General features: G+C 37.6%; 2 protein-coding genes across 5 annotated transcripts; one reads left to right on the forward strand and one right to left on the reverse strand.

Moving 5' to 3' along the window:
• The first annotated feature begins 3,682 nt into the window (after positions 1 to 3,682).
• Positions 3,683 to 7,713, forward strand: LOC104113345 (auxin-responsive protein IAA13). Of its 4 annotated transcripts, none has more exons than XM_009623472.4 (5): positions 3,683 to 4,292; positions 5,803 to 6,125; positions 6,465 to 6,597; positions 7,062 to 7,135; positions 7,215 to 7,713. In XM_009623472.4, the coding sequence occupies exons 1-5, from the start codon at positions 3,928 to 3,930 to the stop codon at positions 7,262 to 7,264; spliced, it is 945 nt and encodes a 314-aa protein (XP_009621767.1). In that variant the 5' UTR covers positions 3,683 to 3,927; the 3' UTR covers positions 7,265 to 7,713. The 4 variants fall into 4 exon arrangements, with proteins under 4 accessions (XP_009621767.1, XP_009621769.1, XP_009621770.1 ...); XM_009623474.4 differs by having other exon boundaries at positions 7,062 to 7,123; XM_009623473.4 differs by having other exon boundaries at positions 3,685 to 4,292; positions 7,062 to 7,129.
• Positions 7,714 to 8,467: 754 nt separating this feature from the next.
• Positions 8,468 to 11,965, reverse strand: LOC104113347 (MDIS1-interacting receptor like kinase 1). Its single transcript, XM_009623476.4, has 2 exons — positions 9,202 to 11,965; positions 8,468 to 9,089 (listed from the first exon to the last, which is right to left on the reverse strand). The coding sequence occupies exons 1-2, from the start codon at positions 11,864 to 11,866 to the stop codon at positions 8,677 to 8,679; spliced, it is 3,078 nt and encodes a 1,025-aa protein (XP_009621771.1). The 5' UTR covers positions 11,867 to 11,965; the 3' UTR covers positions 8,468 to 8,676.
• Positions 11,966 to 12,392: the final 427 nt, after the last annotated feature.

The raw sequence follows: 12,392 nt of genomic DNA on the forward strand, positions 1-12,392 counted from the left end.
TCTGGTGGTAGCTCAAGACTGTACACCACCTCACCAATCCTCTGAATGATTTTGTACGGTTTGACATACCTCAGACTTAATTTTCCTTTCTTACCAAGTTGTATAACACCTTTCATGGAATTTTATTTCAAGAATACCCAATCATATTCTTTGAACTCCAAATCCCTACGATGAACATTCGAATAGGACTTCTAGCTATTCTAAGCAGTCTGCAACCGCTCCTTAATGATCTTAACATTTTCCATACCCTGATGCATAGGGTCTGGCCCTATTAACTCTGCTTCCCCAATCTTGAACCACCCAATAAGAGATCTACATCTCCTACTATATAATGCCTCAAATGGTGCCATCTGAATACTAGCATGAAATTTGTTGTTATAAGCAAACTCTATGAATGGAAAATGATCATTCCAGCTATACTTGAAGTCAAGAACACAAGCACGCAACATATCCTCAAGCGTCTGACTAGTCCGCTTTGCTTGCCCGTCAGTCTGTGGATGGAAGGTTGTACTAAGATTCACATGAGTACTCAAACCTTGCTGAAATTTCTTCCGAAAATTTGTCGTGAATTGATCCATCGATCAAAAATGATAGAACTGTAGTGCCATGCAGCCTGACTATTTCCTTGATATACAACTGTGCATACTGTTCCGCTGTGTCGGTAGATTTAACTGGCAAGAAATCTGTTGATTTCGTGAGTCCCAATGTGCTGATCTACTATTATTATTCTTTACGCCTACTTCGGCGTCACAAAATTCGGGTTTTTAGGGAAAAAAATAAAAAAATTACGGGGCCTTACAGATATCCTCTAGGTTAAGTGAGTTTTCCACTAACACCTACTCAACACAATCCAAAACGCCACAGTCTTCAAGTCAAAACACATCACCAGTTGCTTACCAACCATGCCACATACCCATTGCATTAAGAAAATCGCAAAGACCTCATAATACACCTATATATTTACAAGACTACCTACACTTACTCCCAAAGTAAAAATTATCTTCACCCGTTGCTCACAGTAATTCTACTATACCATTTTCTCTCAATGCTTTATTTTATAAAAATCACCATGTCTCCTCTGATGCTCTAAATCCTGAAAGCCAAAGTCTTGTGCGAGACATTTGCAGTGACAGTGATCCCTCATCATATGAGGAGGCGGCTATGAATCCTGCCTGGCTAACAACTATGATACAAGAGTTTGCAATATTCACACCTGGGACTTAGTGCCCTTACCTGTTGGGAAGAAAACTATAGGGTGCATATGGGTGTATAAGATAAAATATAAAGCAAATGAGAGTGTAAAAAGACTTAAAACTAGGTTGGTTGTGAAGGGATATACCCAACAAGAAGGCATTGACTATGTATAAACATTCTCCCTTGTAGTCAAGATGACAACTATGAAGTCTCTAATAGTTGTTTCTATAAAGAAGATGTGGCATATATTCCAAATGGATGTAAAAAATACATTCTTACATGGGGGCCTGACTGTAGATAATTCAGAGTTAGTTTGCAAGCTCAACAAATCTCTTTATGGGCTGAAACAAGCCAGTAGGCAGTGGTATGCTAAGCTTACTAAAGCCTTGTGTTCAAGGGGTTATGCACATTCTATGTATGCCCACTCTTTTTTTTACAAGAAAACTGAACACTCAACTGTCTATATAGCAGTGTATGTAGATGATATTGTGGTTACAAGAACTGACACAATAAAAATTGAAGAATTAAAGATGTTTCTGAATAACAGCTTCAAGATAAAAGATCCGGGAAGACTACACTACTTCCTGGGATTAAAGGTTCTTTATAAGGATGATGGTGTGATAATATCTCAAAGGAAGTTTACTCTTGACTTGCTCAAGGAGTATCAGTGTATGGACTACAACAATTTTGCTTCACAACTAGATCCAACAGTTAAGCTCAAGGCTAAAGAGGGAGAGGCCTTGACAAATCCTAGTTACTACAGAAAATTGGTGGGGAAGCTCAATTTTCTCACCAATACCAAATTGGACATAGCCTACATTGTACAACATTTGAGTCAATTCATGGATGACCCCAGAGAACCTCACTTGAAAGTAGTTTTTCATCTACTTAGATATTTGAAAGGAGATCCAAACCCCTCGGGATGTTCATGTGTAGGGATACAAATTATACTATCAGGGCCTATTGTGATTTTGATTGGGCAGCATGCCCAGATTTCAGAAAATCTGTAAGTGATTACCTTATCTTATTGGGCAGCAGTCCTGTTAGTTGGAAGTCCAAGAAGCAGGACACTATTTCACTGTCTTGTGCAGAAGCAGAGTACAAAGCTCTAAAGAAGGTAGTAGGGGAATTGGTGTGGCTTAGTAGACTGTTTGAGGAACTTACGGTTCCTTTCTCCAAGCTCATTGCAGTGTTCTGTGATAGCCAGTCTGCCATGAACATAGCCAGGAACCCTGTGTTCCATGAAAGTACCAAACATATAGAGGTTGATTGTCATTTTGTGCGAAACAAGCTAGAGGAGGGGCTGATTTCACTGCATTATGTGGGAACTACAAACCAGTTTGCACATGTTCTAACCAAAGCTCTAACATGGGTCAAACATTCATCAGTTTTGCACAAATTGGCAGTGTTTTCCACACCACCAACTTGGGGGGGGGGGGGGGTGTTGAGATGGCTTACTTATGTAAAGTGGCTAGGTACTTGTAAAGTGATTAGTAGTTAGTTAGTTAATTTGTAAAGTGTCTTATTATTGTAAAGTGGATAGAGGTTAGTAAGTTCGATTCAAGCTTGATTGAGGTTAGGTCGTATGTAATCAACAATTTTCAAATAATTAGGGAGCCATCTATTATTAAAATACATTTACGTACAATTGAAGTATTAAATTTCTACCGAATACATTGGCAAGATAAGTTTAAGACGGTCAAACCATTTAATTTTCTTTTCTTTTTTTTTTGATTTGAATAAAAGCATTATAGATTATAATGGGAATATATAAATATTTGATAGGGAGTATTTTTCTCTTAAATGGATCATAAACAACATAATATGAATTAGTTGGTCCACTGAGTTTCGAATACCATTGATTAAACCAAGAAAATCGATAGATTATACTATATTTTATAGTTAAAAGTTGTAAGAAATTGTTATTTTTTGGGGTCAAAATACAAGAAATTGCAGTTTATTAAGTATGATGTCACATAAAATGAAGTACAAACGGTTGGAGTAACGCTAATAATAGTGCTAAGCAGTTAGAGCTTAGAACTAGTCATTAATCCAATTTGCAATTCGTGAAATGTTAAATTCCCATCCAAAAAGTATGACGGCTTGATTTAAATACAAGTATTATTATTATTATTATCATTATTTAGTTAACAAATTAGAATAATTGTAGTTTACTACTTATGATATCACATTAAAATGACGTGTGGCTGTAGGAGCAGTGCTAATAATAGTATTAAACCATAAAAATTTGTGATGGGATGAATACAATTTCTTCGCTCTTAATGGCAGATTTTGAATTTGAGTATAGAAAATAAAAAGAATTTTATTTGAATTAGTCAAAGACCAATACAAATATTGAACAAAATAATGCTAGGAGTTAACTATATTATTAAAATTATTAGTCCATTCCAATATGCAATTCATAGAAAAACAAGAAATCTGGTCTGTTAGTTATTGCCTGCTACAAAATAGCAGTAGCAGTAGTTGCAGACATAAGACATTACTGCTGGGGACCGTTAGGAGAAAAATCATCATCCTATTCATCCTCCGCTGAAGCGCACAAAGCAGACAGGTGGTACCCCACTTCTCCCTCCTTTTTCTACCTTCTCATACACTCCCCCCCACCCTCACCTACCTTTCATTACCATTTCCTTTCTCCCCATTTGCTCTTCTTTTCTTCTTTCCCTTCTTACCCACCTGCAAAAAAATCAAGAAACCCCTCTCTGTTTTTTGATGGAAGCTACTCTTGGTCTAATGGATTTAGCTGGTGATGGTGGAGGAGGAAGTGACGGGTCAATTTCAACAGTGTCAAAGGAAGAGAATATGGTGTTGTTATCATCTGAGGCTTCTTCATCATCATACCCTGATGAGTCTGAGCTTGAATTGGGTCTTGGACTTAGTCTTGGTGCTGCTGTTTCTAAGTCTAATAAAACTGGAGCTTCAAGGGCTAAATTCTTGACGGCTAAAGATTTCCCTTCTTTGGGTTCCAATTCATTTTCTTCATCTTCCTCTTCTTCAGCTACTAAACTTAATAATAATGCCTCCTGTGGCACCAAGAGAGCTGCTGATTCTATTTCACCTCCCCGTTCTACTGTCAGGTAAGCAATCAATTTCATAAATTTATCTGCTTAGGTGCTAGTTTCATGCTTTGCTAAGGTTATGGATAAGAAGCACCTACTATTTCTTAGCTGCAGCTTCTTTACTGCTCTAATGTGATTTTTTTATGTATCTATGTGTCAATTTTCTCTTCTTTATTACATTATGTTTGATTAGAACAAGTTGTTCAAGATATTTGGTTCTCTAGGAATCTGATACCTATGATGAAATGCTTATTTCCTTTAATAAGCATTATCTTGTAGTACGTCCTTTCTATATATCTCTGCATTATTTTGTTCCTCGTGGTGGAATATTGTACCAAACTATGTGATCTCCGACTTTAATTGAATATTTATGTCCCTTCATCTAAAGGAAGGATCCCTTTTGAAGTGACAAAAAGGTGAAGTTTTAATCTGACAGAAATTATGTGACTCATGACATGTGGCTTGTGATGTAGAGCACACGTAGGAACCCAGTGAATTCGACATGGAGTATAGAGATATATAAATTTAACAAATATTAGATTCTGAACCCATAATTCCAAAGGTGTAATGCTTTTTGTTGTAAGAACCTAAAGGTTAAATCCTTAAATTGAAATATGGATCCGCCTCTATCTGCGTAAGATTTTCATGAATGGTTTCAGTCCTAGTCCATCAAGTAGGAATAGGTTCTTTGGCAGAATGATTGACTGCTACAATCGATATGAACAAAAAGATTTTGTTTATCCTCTATTCAACTATCCATTCAAGAGCATTTGGAACCAGCACAAGTAACTCAAATTCGTGTAGAAAAAGAGAGGGTGCTCTTTTGGATATTGAGCTCGTCTTCATCTTCCAAGATTGGTGGTTGAGACTACATTTATGTATGAAACTCTTAAGGAAGATTTTGATATTGTTGTCCTGAAAAGTTGCATCCTCCTATAACATTCCTTAGGGTCAGACACAATAAGTTTTGGTTTCACTGAACCAATAGATAAGTTTATATCCTATCAGTTCATTAAAAGAGTGTGATTACATAGTTTTGGTGCCTCTTTGTCGTTGAGTTATTTCTTGAAGCGCTCATTTCCAAAATGTCTGGGGTTGGTGATATAAAATTTTGCTCCTTTTCAGGAAGTTTATTGTATGCTAAATGTGAGTACATATTGTGTATTGTTTGTTATGGTTTATATGTTTAGTGTGTGATGTGGTATTGCTCCATATCATTATGTTACTGTGTGTATGGTTATTTTGACTGTTTTGCTACTTGGCACCCCTGAAGAAAATGTCATCTGCCACTTGTCATGACTAAACTATGTCATCACTGTTGTTGCATACATAACTTTGTTTTTGAAACTTTTCCTATGTCACAGGAAAATATGCCTTTCCTTTTTCATCCTTGCTAATGTAGGTTGTGCATTTTATTTAGTGAGTAAACTATAATAAGCTGTTTAACATGCTTAAGATTTATTGTTTTCTTTCTGTCTTTTTTAATATTTTACTTTTACTTACCTTTTGCTTGAATCCGACATTGCAGTCATGTTGTTGGATGGCCTCCTGTAAGAACTTATAGGATGAATACCCTAGTTAACCAGACAAAATCACCACCCACAGAAGAATATTGCGGGACAATTGAGAAATGCAAAAGCAAAATTTTTATCACTAACGGGGGGAGCAGCAAGAGCAACAGTTTTGCCAAGGAGAAAGGGCTCATCAAGACTTCCATGTTTGTGAAGGTCAATATGGATGGAGTTGGAATTGGAAGGAAGGTAGATCTGAATGCTCATAGTAGCTATGAGAACTTGGAACGGACTTTAGATAGGATGTTCTTAAAACCCAACACAGCGGTTTGTGCAAGATGTAAGTAGTTCTTCTCCCTAGTTCATTAATCTGAAAATGGAACAGAAGATTGTTACCACAAATATGCCGTAAAGGATAATGAGTTTTTAGTTGCTTCAGAAGTTGAATGAAATTATACACCGAGTTTTGGCGGGCACAATGTTCATGGTTGTAATGAATTATGTTTTTTTTGTTGGAAATATTAGCTGTCCCATATGTTCTAAGCCTGATATCTTGGAGGAACTGACAGACATTTCATGTTAAATTCTGATTTTTAACAATTCTTTGGAGTTCTTATAACTAGTATTTTAGGTTCATTTTCCATGGTTTCTGACACTAGCAATTTTTGTGTGCTGTCAGCGTCAAATGCACAAGAGCTAGGTGTAATGTCAGAAACGTCATCTTCAAGATTATTAGATGGATCTACAGAATTTGTGCTAACTTATGAAGACAAAGAAGGAGACTGGATGCTTGTTGGAGATGTTCCATGGGAGTATGTCCTGCATCTGTCACTTTGCTCCTCCTGCACATTGGCAACTGAAATACACCTAATTATTGTTTATAAAATGTGTGGGAAAAAATCAACCGATACATAGTACTTTGCGTCTGAACTTTGTTATCTTAAAGTGAAAAATGAATAGGAGAAGTTGCTTATTAAATAATAGGGGGATTATATTCATCAACATGAATTGGCAATTTGGTTCTTACATTATATGTATGCAGTTTTGTACTTTGTTTTGCTAGTTTAAATACTTATTATGTTCGAATTATAAGGGATGGGGATTGCCCAATCTGGTTTAGCTTTGGCTTCATAGAAATCAGTAATTGTTATAATGCAGTTCCCTCTGTGCTTTCTGGCTGATTTTGTAGAACGCACAACATTCTTCTGTATGGAACCGATTAAATGTACCCGTGTTTATTATATGGCCGCCTTATTTGTTTCCTTGTTTGTTTCAGGATGTTTATTAGCTCCGTCAAGAGACTACGAATCATGAGGACATCTGACGCCAATGGACTTGGTACATGTAAGCGTGAGTCACATATATGATGCACATGCTCCTCGTACAGATTAAAACTGACATGCTGACTAAATTCTTTGTTGAATTTCAGCTCCAAGTTTCATGGAAAGAAATGGAAGACAGAGGACTAAGCCTATATAGGTTAGATAAAGAATCTACTTTCAAAGATAAAGAAGCCCCTTATTGGAAGGATGAAGTACAGAAGGAAATTATAGTGGATTATAAAATAATTTCTCAGTAACAAACTGATCATATGTGACCTTTATTGGCCTTTTATTTTTTTGTCACTTTTTTCCTGCTTTTTACCACACGGGTCATGGTGTTTACCCCACTCTCTGGGAGGAGAGACCTTTTGGTAGATTACAGAAGATGCTGGTATATGTCATACACTATGCAATCTTCAGAGGAAGTTGCTTTCTGCCTTGTGAGTATGGATATGTCTACTTATATTATATTACGATGATGAGCTTGCCGCACCCTGAAACAGATGAACGCTAATGTTGTTGAAAGGAAAATTTGCAAGGTTCATACTGGGAACCTTTTTTGTTGGTTTTGATAAAAGATTTCATTGCTTCATGTTTGTATTTCAACTTTTTGTCTTCTCTTATTTCTGCAAGTATTTCTCCAACTATTGCTTGGAGCAAGATACGTTGTCTATAAAACTTAAAATTATTTGATTGTCAGAAGCGTAGGGAAGAATGTATAGCTTAGCCATGGAGGAGGTGTGTTGGAATTGTACATTTTACAATGCTGGTTGTAACCTTCCTTGGATTCTTTATATTGCATATTATCACTTGTTCAAGAGGAACGTACAGAGTTAAGAGGGAGAAAATAAGAAACAAGAGAAGGGGAAATAGAAAACCTACAATAAAGAACAAAAATGCAGACTCGAGTTGCCAAAGGTGATTTGATTTGTGATGGGTTTTGGTTGAAGAGAAAAGGGGCTTAAGGGTAATTCTTTCTGAACAAAATGGCAAATTGGATGAGAAAACCATTATAAGCTTTGGATTTTTTTGTAAATGAAAAAATGTTAGGGAGGTTATGAACATCAAGTGAATAACCTAAAGATAAAAGGAGAAATTGGAGAAACCCTTGTGAGGGGGTATTTAAATAACCTGGAATTAGATAGTTAGTTTGAGTTGATTTTCTTCCCCTTAAAGATTGTTTTAGATAGTTAGTTTGAGTTGATTTTCTTCCCCTTAAAGATTGTTTTAGATAGTTAGTTTGAGTTGATTTTCTTCCCCTTAAAGATTGTTTTAGATAGTTAGTTTGAGTTGATTTTCTTCCCCTTAAAGATTGATTTTTCAGGTAAGCAATACAATTCCATATCTTGATTAGAGAATATTTCCGTGTTAAAACTCTGTTATTCTGATCAATAACTTTTTCTTACATGATCAAAAAAATCACTTGCAGCAGGAAAAGTGCTGCCTGTACTGCCTTAAATTCTACACATACAAGAATCGATATATGAACTTCTAAATACAGGTCAAATACTACATGAAAATTACAAATAAAATGGACTCAAGTAGGAAAAAGGGACATGACTTCTCTTCTTACAGAAGGCCATTTACAGGTGATGTACTGAATATTGGCTTATCTTTATCAGTAGTAGCAGGACTACTTCCACTGTTGCTGCTGCTCTTTCTTCGAGGCTTTGCCTCTTCGAGCATTGTCAAAACATCCCTCATGGACGGTCTGTCCTTGGGGAGTTTGGCTATACATAGAATTGCTATCCTTAAAACTAACAACATTTCTTCTTGAACATGTTGTATCGTTCCTACATTGGGGTCTAGAGCTTCTTCTAAAGATTTATTGTCTCGGATCTTCATCCGAAACCATTCTACAATGTCAACAGATTCCCCGAATTCAGGATCTAGAGGACGTTTTCCAGTTAGGAGCTCCATGAGAACTACTCCATAGCTGTAGATATCAATCTTTTCATCCACTTTCAGTGTGTACCCGTACTCTGCAAAGTCATCATCCAGATAAATGATTATCAAATATTAGCAAAGATCACTCTATAAGTATACATTAAGATTTTACTAAACTCGGCTGAAAATTTTGGAGTAAGGACTTACCGGGGGCTATGTATCCATAAGATCCAGCAACCATAGAAACTGTTTCATTCTTCTTGAGCATCATTCTTGCTAAACCAAAATCTGCAATTCTTGCCTCAAGATTTGCATCAAGAAGTATGTTATTTGACTTTACATCACGGTGAATAACTGGTGGATGGCAATCATGATGGAGATAAGCAAGGCCTTGTGCCACTCCAAGTGCTATGTTGTATCGAGTGACCCAATCGACAAGCAATCTCCCTGCTTCTTGTTTACCATGTAAAGCTTCTCCAAGGCTACCATTCTGCATATACTCATATATTATCATTGCATCGCGATTGTTGTGAAGGAACCCCAGAAGCCTGACAATATTCCGATGCCTCAATTTTCCAAGAACGTTCACCTCACCTACAAGATCTTCACTTCCCCCCATCTCAATATCAGTTCCAGATTTCCATAGCTTCTTCACTGCAACAACCGTATTCTGACGTTGCATTTCAGCTTTGTATACAACCCCTGTTGCTCCCATTCCAATGACATTCGACTCTTTAAGGCAAGCCAAGATGTCATTACTAGTGAATCCTAGCCTCTGGAATGCCATCAACCTCCACGGCCATTCACTACTGCTCATCTCAAACCTTTGTTCGAAACAGCTTCCACTTTCATTCCATCTCTTGTATAGAGACCTAGCTCCAATACTTGCTGTAACAAGAAGTAGAAGAGCTGCTACACCAGTTAGCCATCCTGCAATGATGTGCTTCACGTGCAAGCTCTTTTCCTTCAATGTGTATGCTGCATTGTGAGAACATGGAGGAAGCACACCACCACAGAGACCGGCATTGCCAGTCAGGTCATCTGGATTGATTGTTCTGAGCATGCCATTTGCCGGAACAGGGCCCTCAAGTTTGTTATGAGAAACATTCAGCGTCTCTAATGCTGGGGAATTGCCAAAGTTGTCAGGTATTCCACCAGTTAAAGAATTGTTGGATAGATCTAGAACAGCTAATGTGGGCATCATAGAAATTGCTCTTGGAATTGGACCAGTTAATTGGTTGTTTCGAAGATTCAAAGTTACTAACTTCTCACAGGAAGCAATGCTAGCTGGAAGATCTCCAGTGAAATGGTTTGTGGATAGATCCAGGACAGAAAGAGAAGGGCAATCCTGGAATTGATCCGGGATTTCGCCTACAAGGTTGTTTTCTGAGGCAATGAAATTCTGAAGACTTGGAAGTCCAAGAATGGATGAAGGAATAGAAGACTGAAGGTTATTTTTAGAGACATCAATAAAAGAAAGAGAGGTAGAAGAAGCAAGATCACTTGGGATTTGGCCTGTCAAACTATTGTTTGCCAGTTCCAACCTTTGGAGTTTCCCAAGTTTACCAAAACCTGCTGGGATTGTCCCAGAAAGAAGATTGTTTTGCGCTCTTACACGAACAAGGGACGTGCAGGTTGATAAACCAGATGGAATTGGACCAGAGAAAGCATTGTTGAATAAGATAAGCTTAGTTAGGTTACCTTTGGTGCATAACCCTTCTGGAATAGGACCAGTGAATGAATTGGATGAAATGTCTACCCATTGCAAAGGCGAGTTTCTGCCAAGATCACTTGGCAAAGGACCTGATAAGCTGTTATTCCACAGCTCAAGAATTTCCAGCTGAGGCAAACCTCCAATTCCAGAAGGAACTGAGCCTGATAATTTGTTGGACATCAAATTCAAAAGCTGCAAATTCTTAAGGTCAGCAATCTCAGCTGGGATGTCACCCGAAAGCATGTTATCGGAGAAGTCAAGCAGCTGCAATGAAGTCATGCTGCCAATCTCTGGTGAAATCTTGCCTACAAGACTGTTCTTGTACAAGAAAATGGTGTTGAGCAGCTTCAGCTTGCCCAACACAGCAGGAATTTCACCTCCAAGATTGCCAATAGCAAGATCAAGATACTTGAGATTGGTCAAATTTCCAAGCTCAGCTGGAATTCCACCTTCAAAACTATTGTATCCAAGAACTATAGTCTCAAGCGACGATAGTTGCCCAAGCTCTCCTGGAATGTGGCCAGTCAAATTGTTCCCCGAGAGGCCTAAAAACTTCAACTTTCCTAAATTCTTGTAAGATTTAGGAATTGAACCTTCGAAGAAATTCCCTCGAAAATCCAAAGTCTCGAGGAATGTTGCATTGCCAATATCCTCAGGAAGATAACCGGAGAAGTTATTACTCGAAGCATTCAAATACATAAGCCCTGCTGACATTCCGAGACCCAAAGGAAATCCATAGACAAAGTAGTTCTGGCTCACATCAATGCTTTTCAATGCAGTGAGATTGGATAAGGTTCTTGGCAATGGTGATGAGAAATCATTGCAGCATAGATTAAGAGAAGTCAAACTCTTCAGCTTTTGAATATCATCAGACACTTTGCCAGTGAGATTCATGTGTGACAGATCAAGCTTCTCAACTGCACCTTTGGAGTTGCATTCAACTCCAGTCCAGCTGCAGGGAACCGAAACGTTCCCTGCAGCTGCATTCTTGGGCACTGTCCAATCGCGGAGTTGATCCAATGGATCAATAAGACTTTCTTTAATAGAAAGTAAAATAGACACTTCGTCTCTCAACTCAACTTTTGCCTCCACCACCACCTTAGCAAAACCAATGTAACAGTAAAACAAGAACAGTAGGAAAATGGTAATCAAATTCATTTTTCCCCTCTACTTACACTTTCTTTTGCTAATAATTTCTGTGCTATTGTTGCATCATGATTGAGACAACGATGAGAGGGAAATGATGGGGCCGGTGAAGTGGGGTATGAGGGGGAAGAAGAAGAGGGTAAGAAAAAAAGAGAAGAGTATAGACTAGTAATATAGTATATACAATATTAATGGAGTAAGTAAAATACTAAGTTCACATGGGGATTAGTTAACAAAAAGGAGGAGGTCGTGAGATCTTGGGTTCTGCAAAACAGCTGTTAATATGCAAATAATTGACTGGGCAAATGTTTGGACTTTATTGTAAGTGACTCCGACATTGAACATGGAGAGAATGTGTTCTTCTTCTTCATGTGTTGCCTCGTTCTACATTAGTTACTTCTTTTTCTCCTTCTCATAGTCAACGTAATTTTGTGTTAATGTTCTTGTTTTACCTTTTCCCCTTTATTGCGTTTAAGAGGCCGGTAGAAAATATATATAAACTTCTAATGCTAGAGAAATTATTTCTTGATAACTGATA

Source organism: Nicotiana tomentosiformis, chromosome 1 (genome assembly GCF_000390325.3).
Source record: "Nicotiana tomentosiformis chromosome 1, ASM39032v3, whole genome shotgun sequence".
Taxonomy (NCBI): Eukaryota; Viridiplantae; Streptophyta; class Magnoliopsida; order Solanales; family Solanaceae; genus Nicotiana; species Nicotiana tomentosiformis.

Coding starts and splice junctions, on each gene's coding strand:
- LOC104113347 (XM_009623476.4), bottom strand. CDS start 11,866: ATGAATTTGATTACCATTTTCCTACTGTTCTTGTTTTACTGTTACATT. Junction 9,090..9,201: donor TTATGGATACATAGCCCCCG/GTAAGTCCTTAC, acceptor ATGACTTTGCAG/AGTACGGGTACACACTGAAA.
- LOC104113345 (XM_009623472.4), top strand. CDS start 3,928: ATGGAAGCTACTCTTGGTCTAATGGATTTAGCTGGTGATGGTGGAGGA. Junction 6,126..6,464: donor CACAGCGGTTTGTGCAAGAT/GTAAGTAGTTCT, acceptor GTGTGCTGTCAG/CGTCAAATGCACAAGAGCTA. Junction 7,136..7,214: donor TGGACTTGGTACATGTAAGC/GTGAGTCACATA, acceptor GTTGAATTTCAG/CTCCAAGTTTCATGGAAAGA.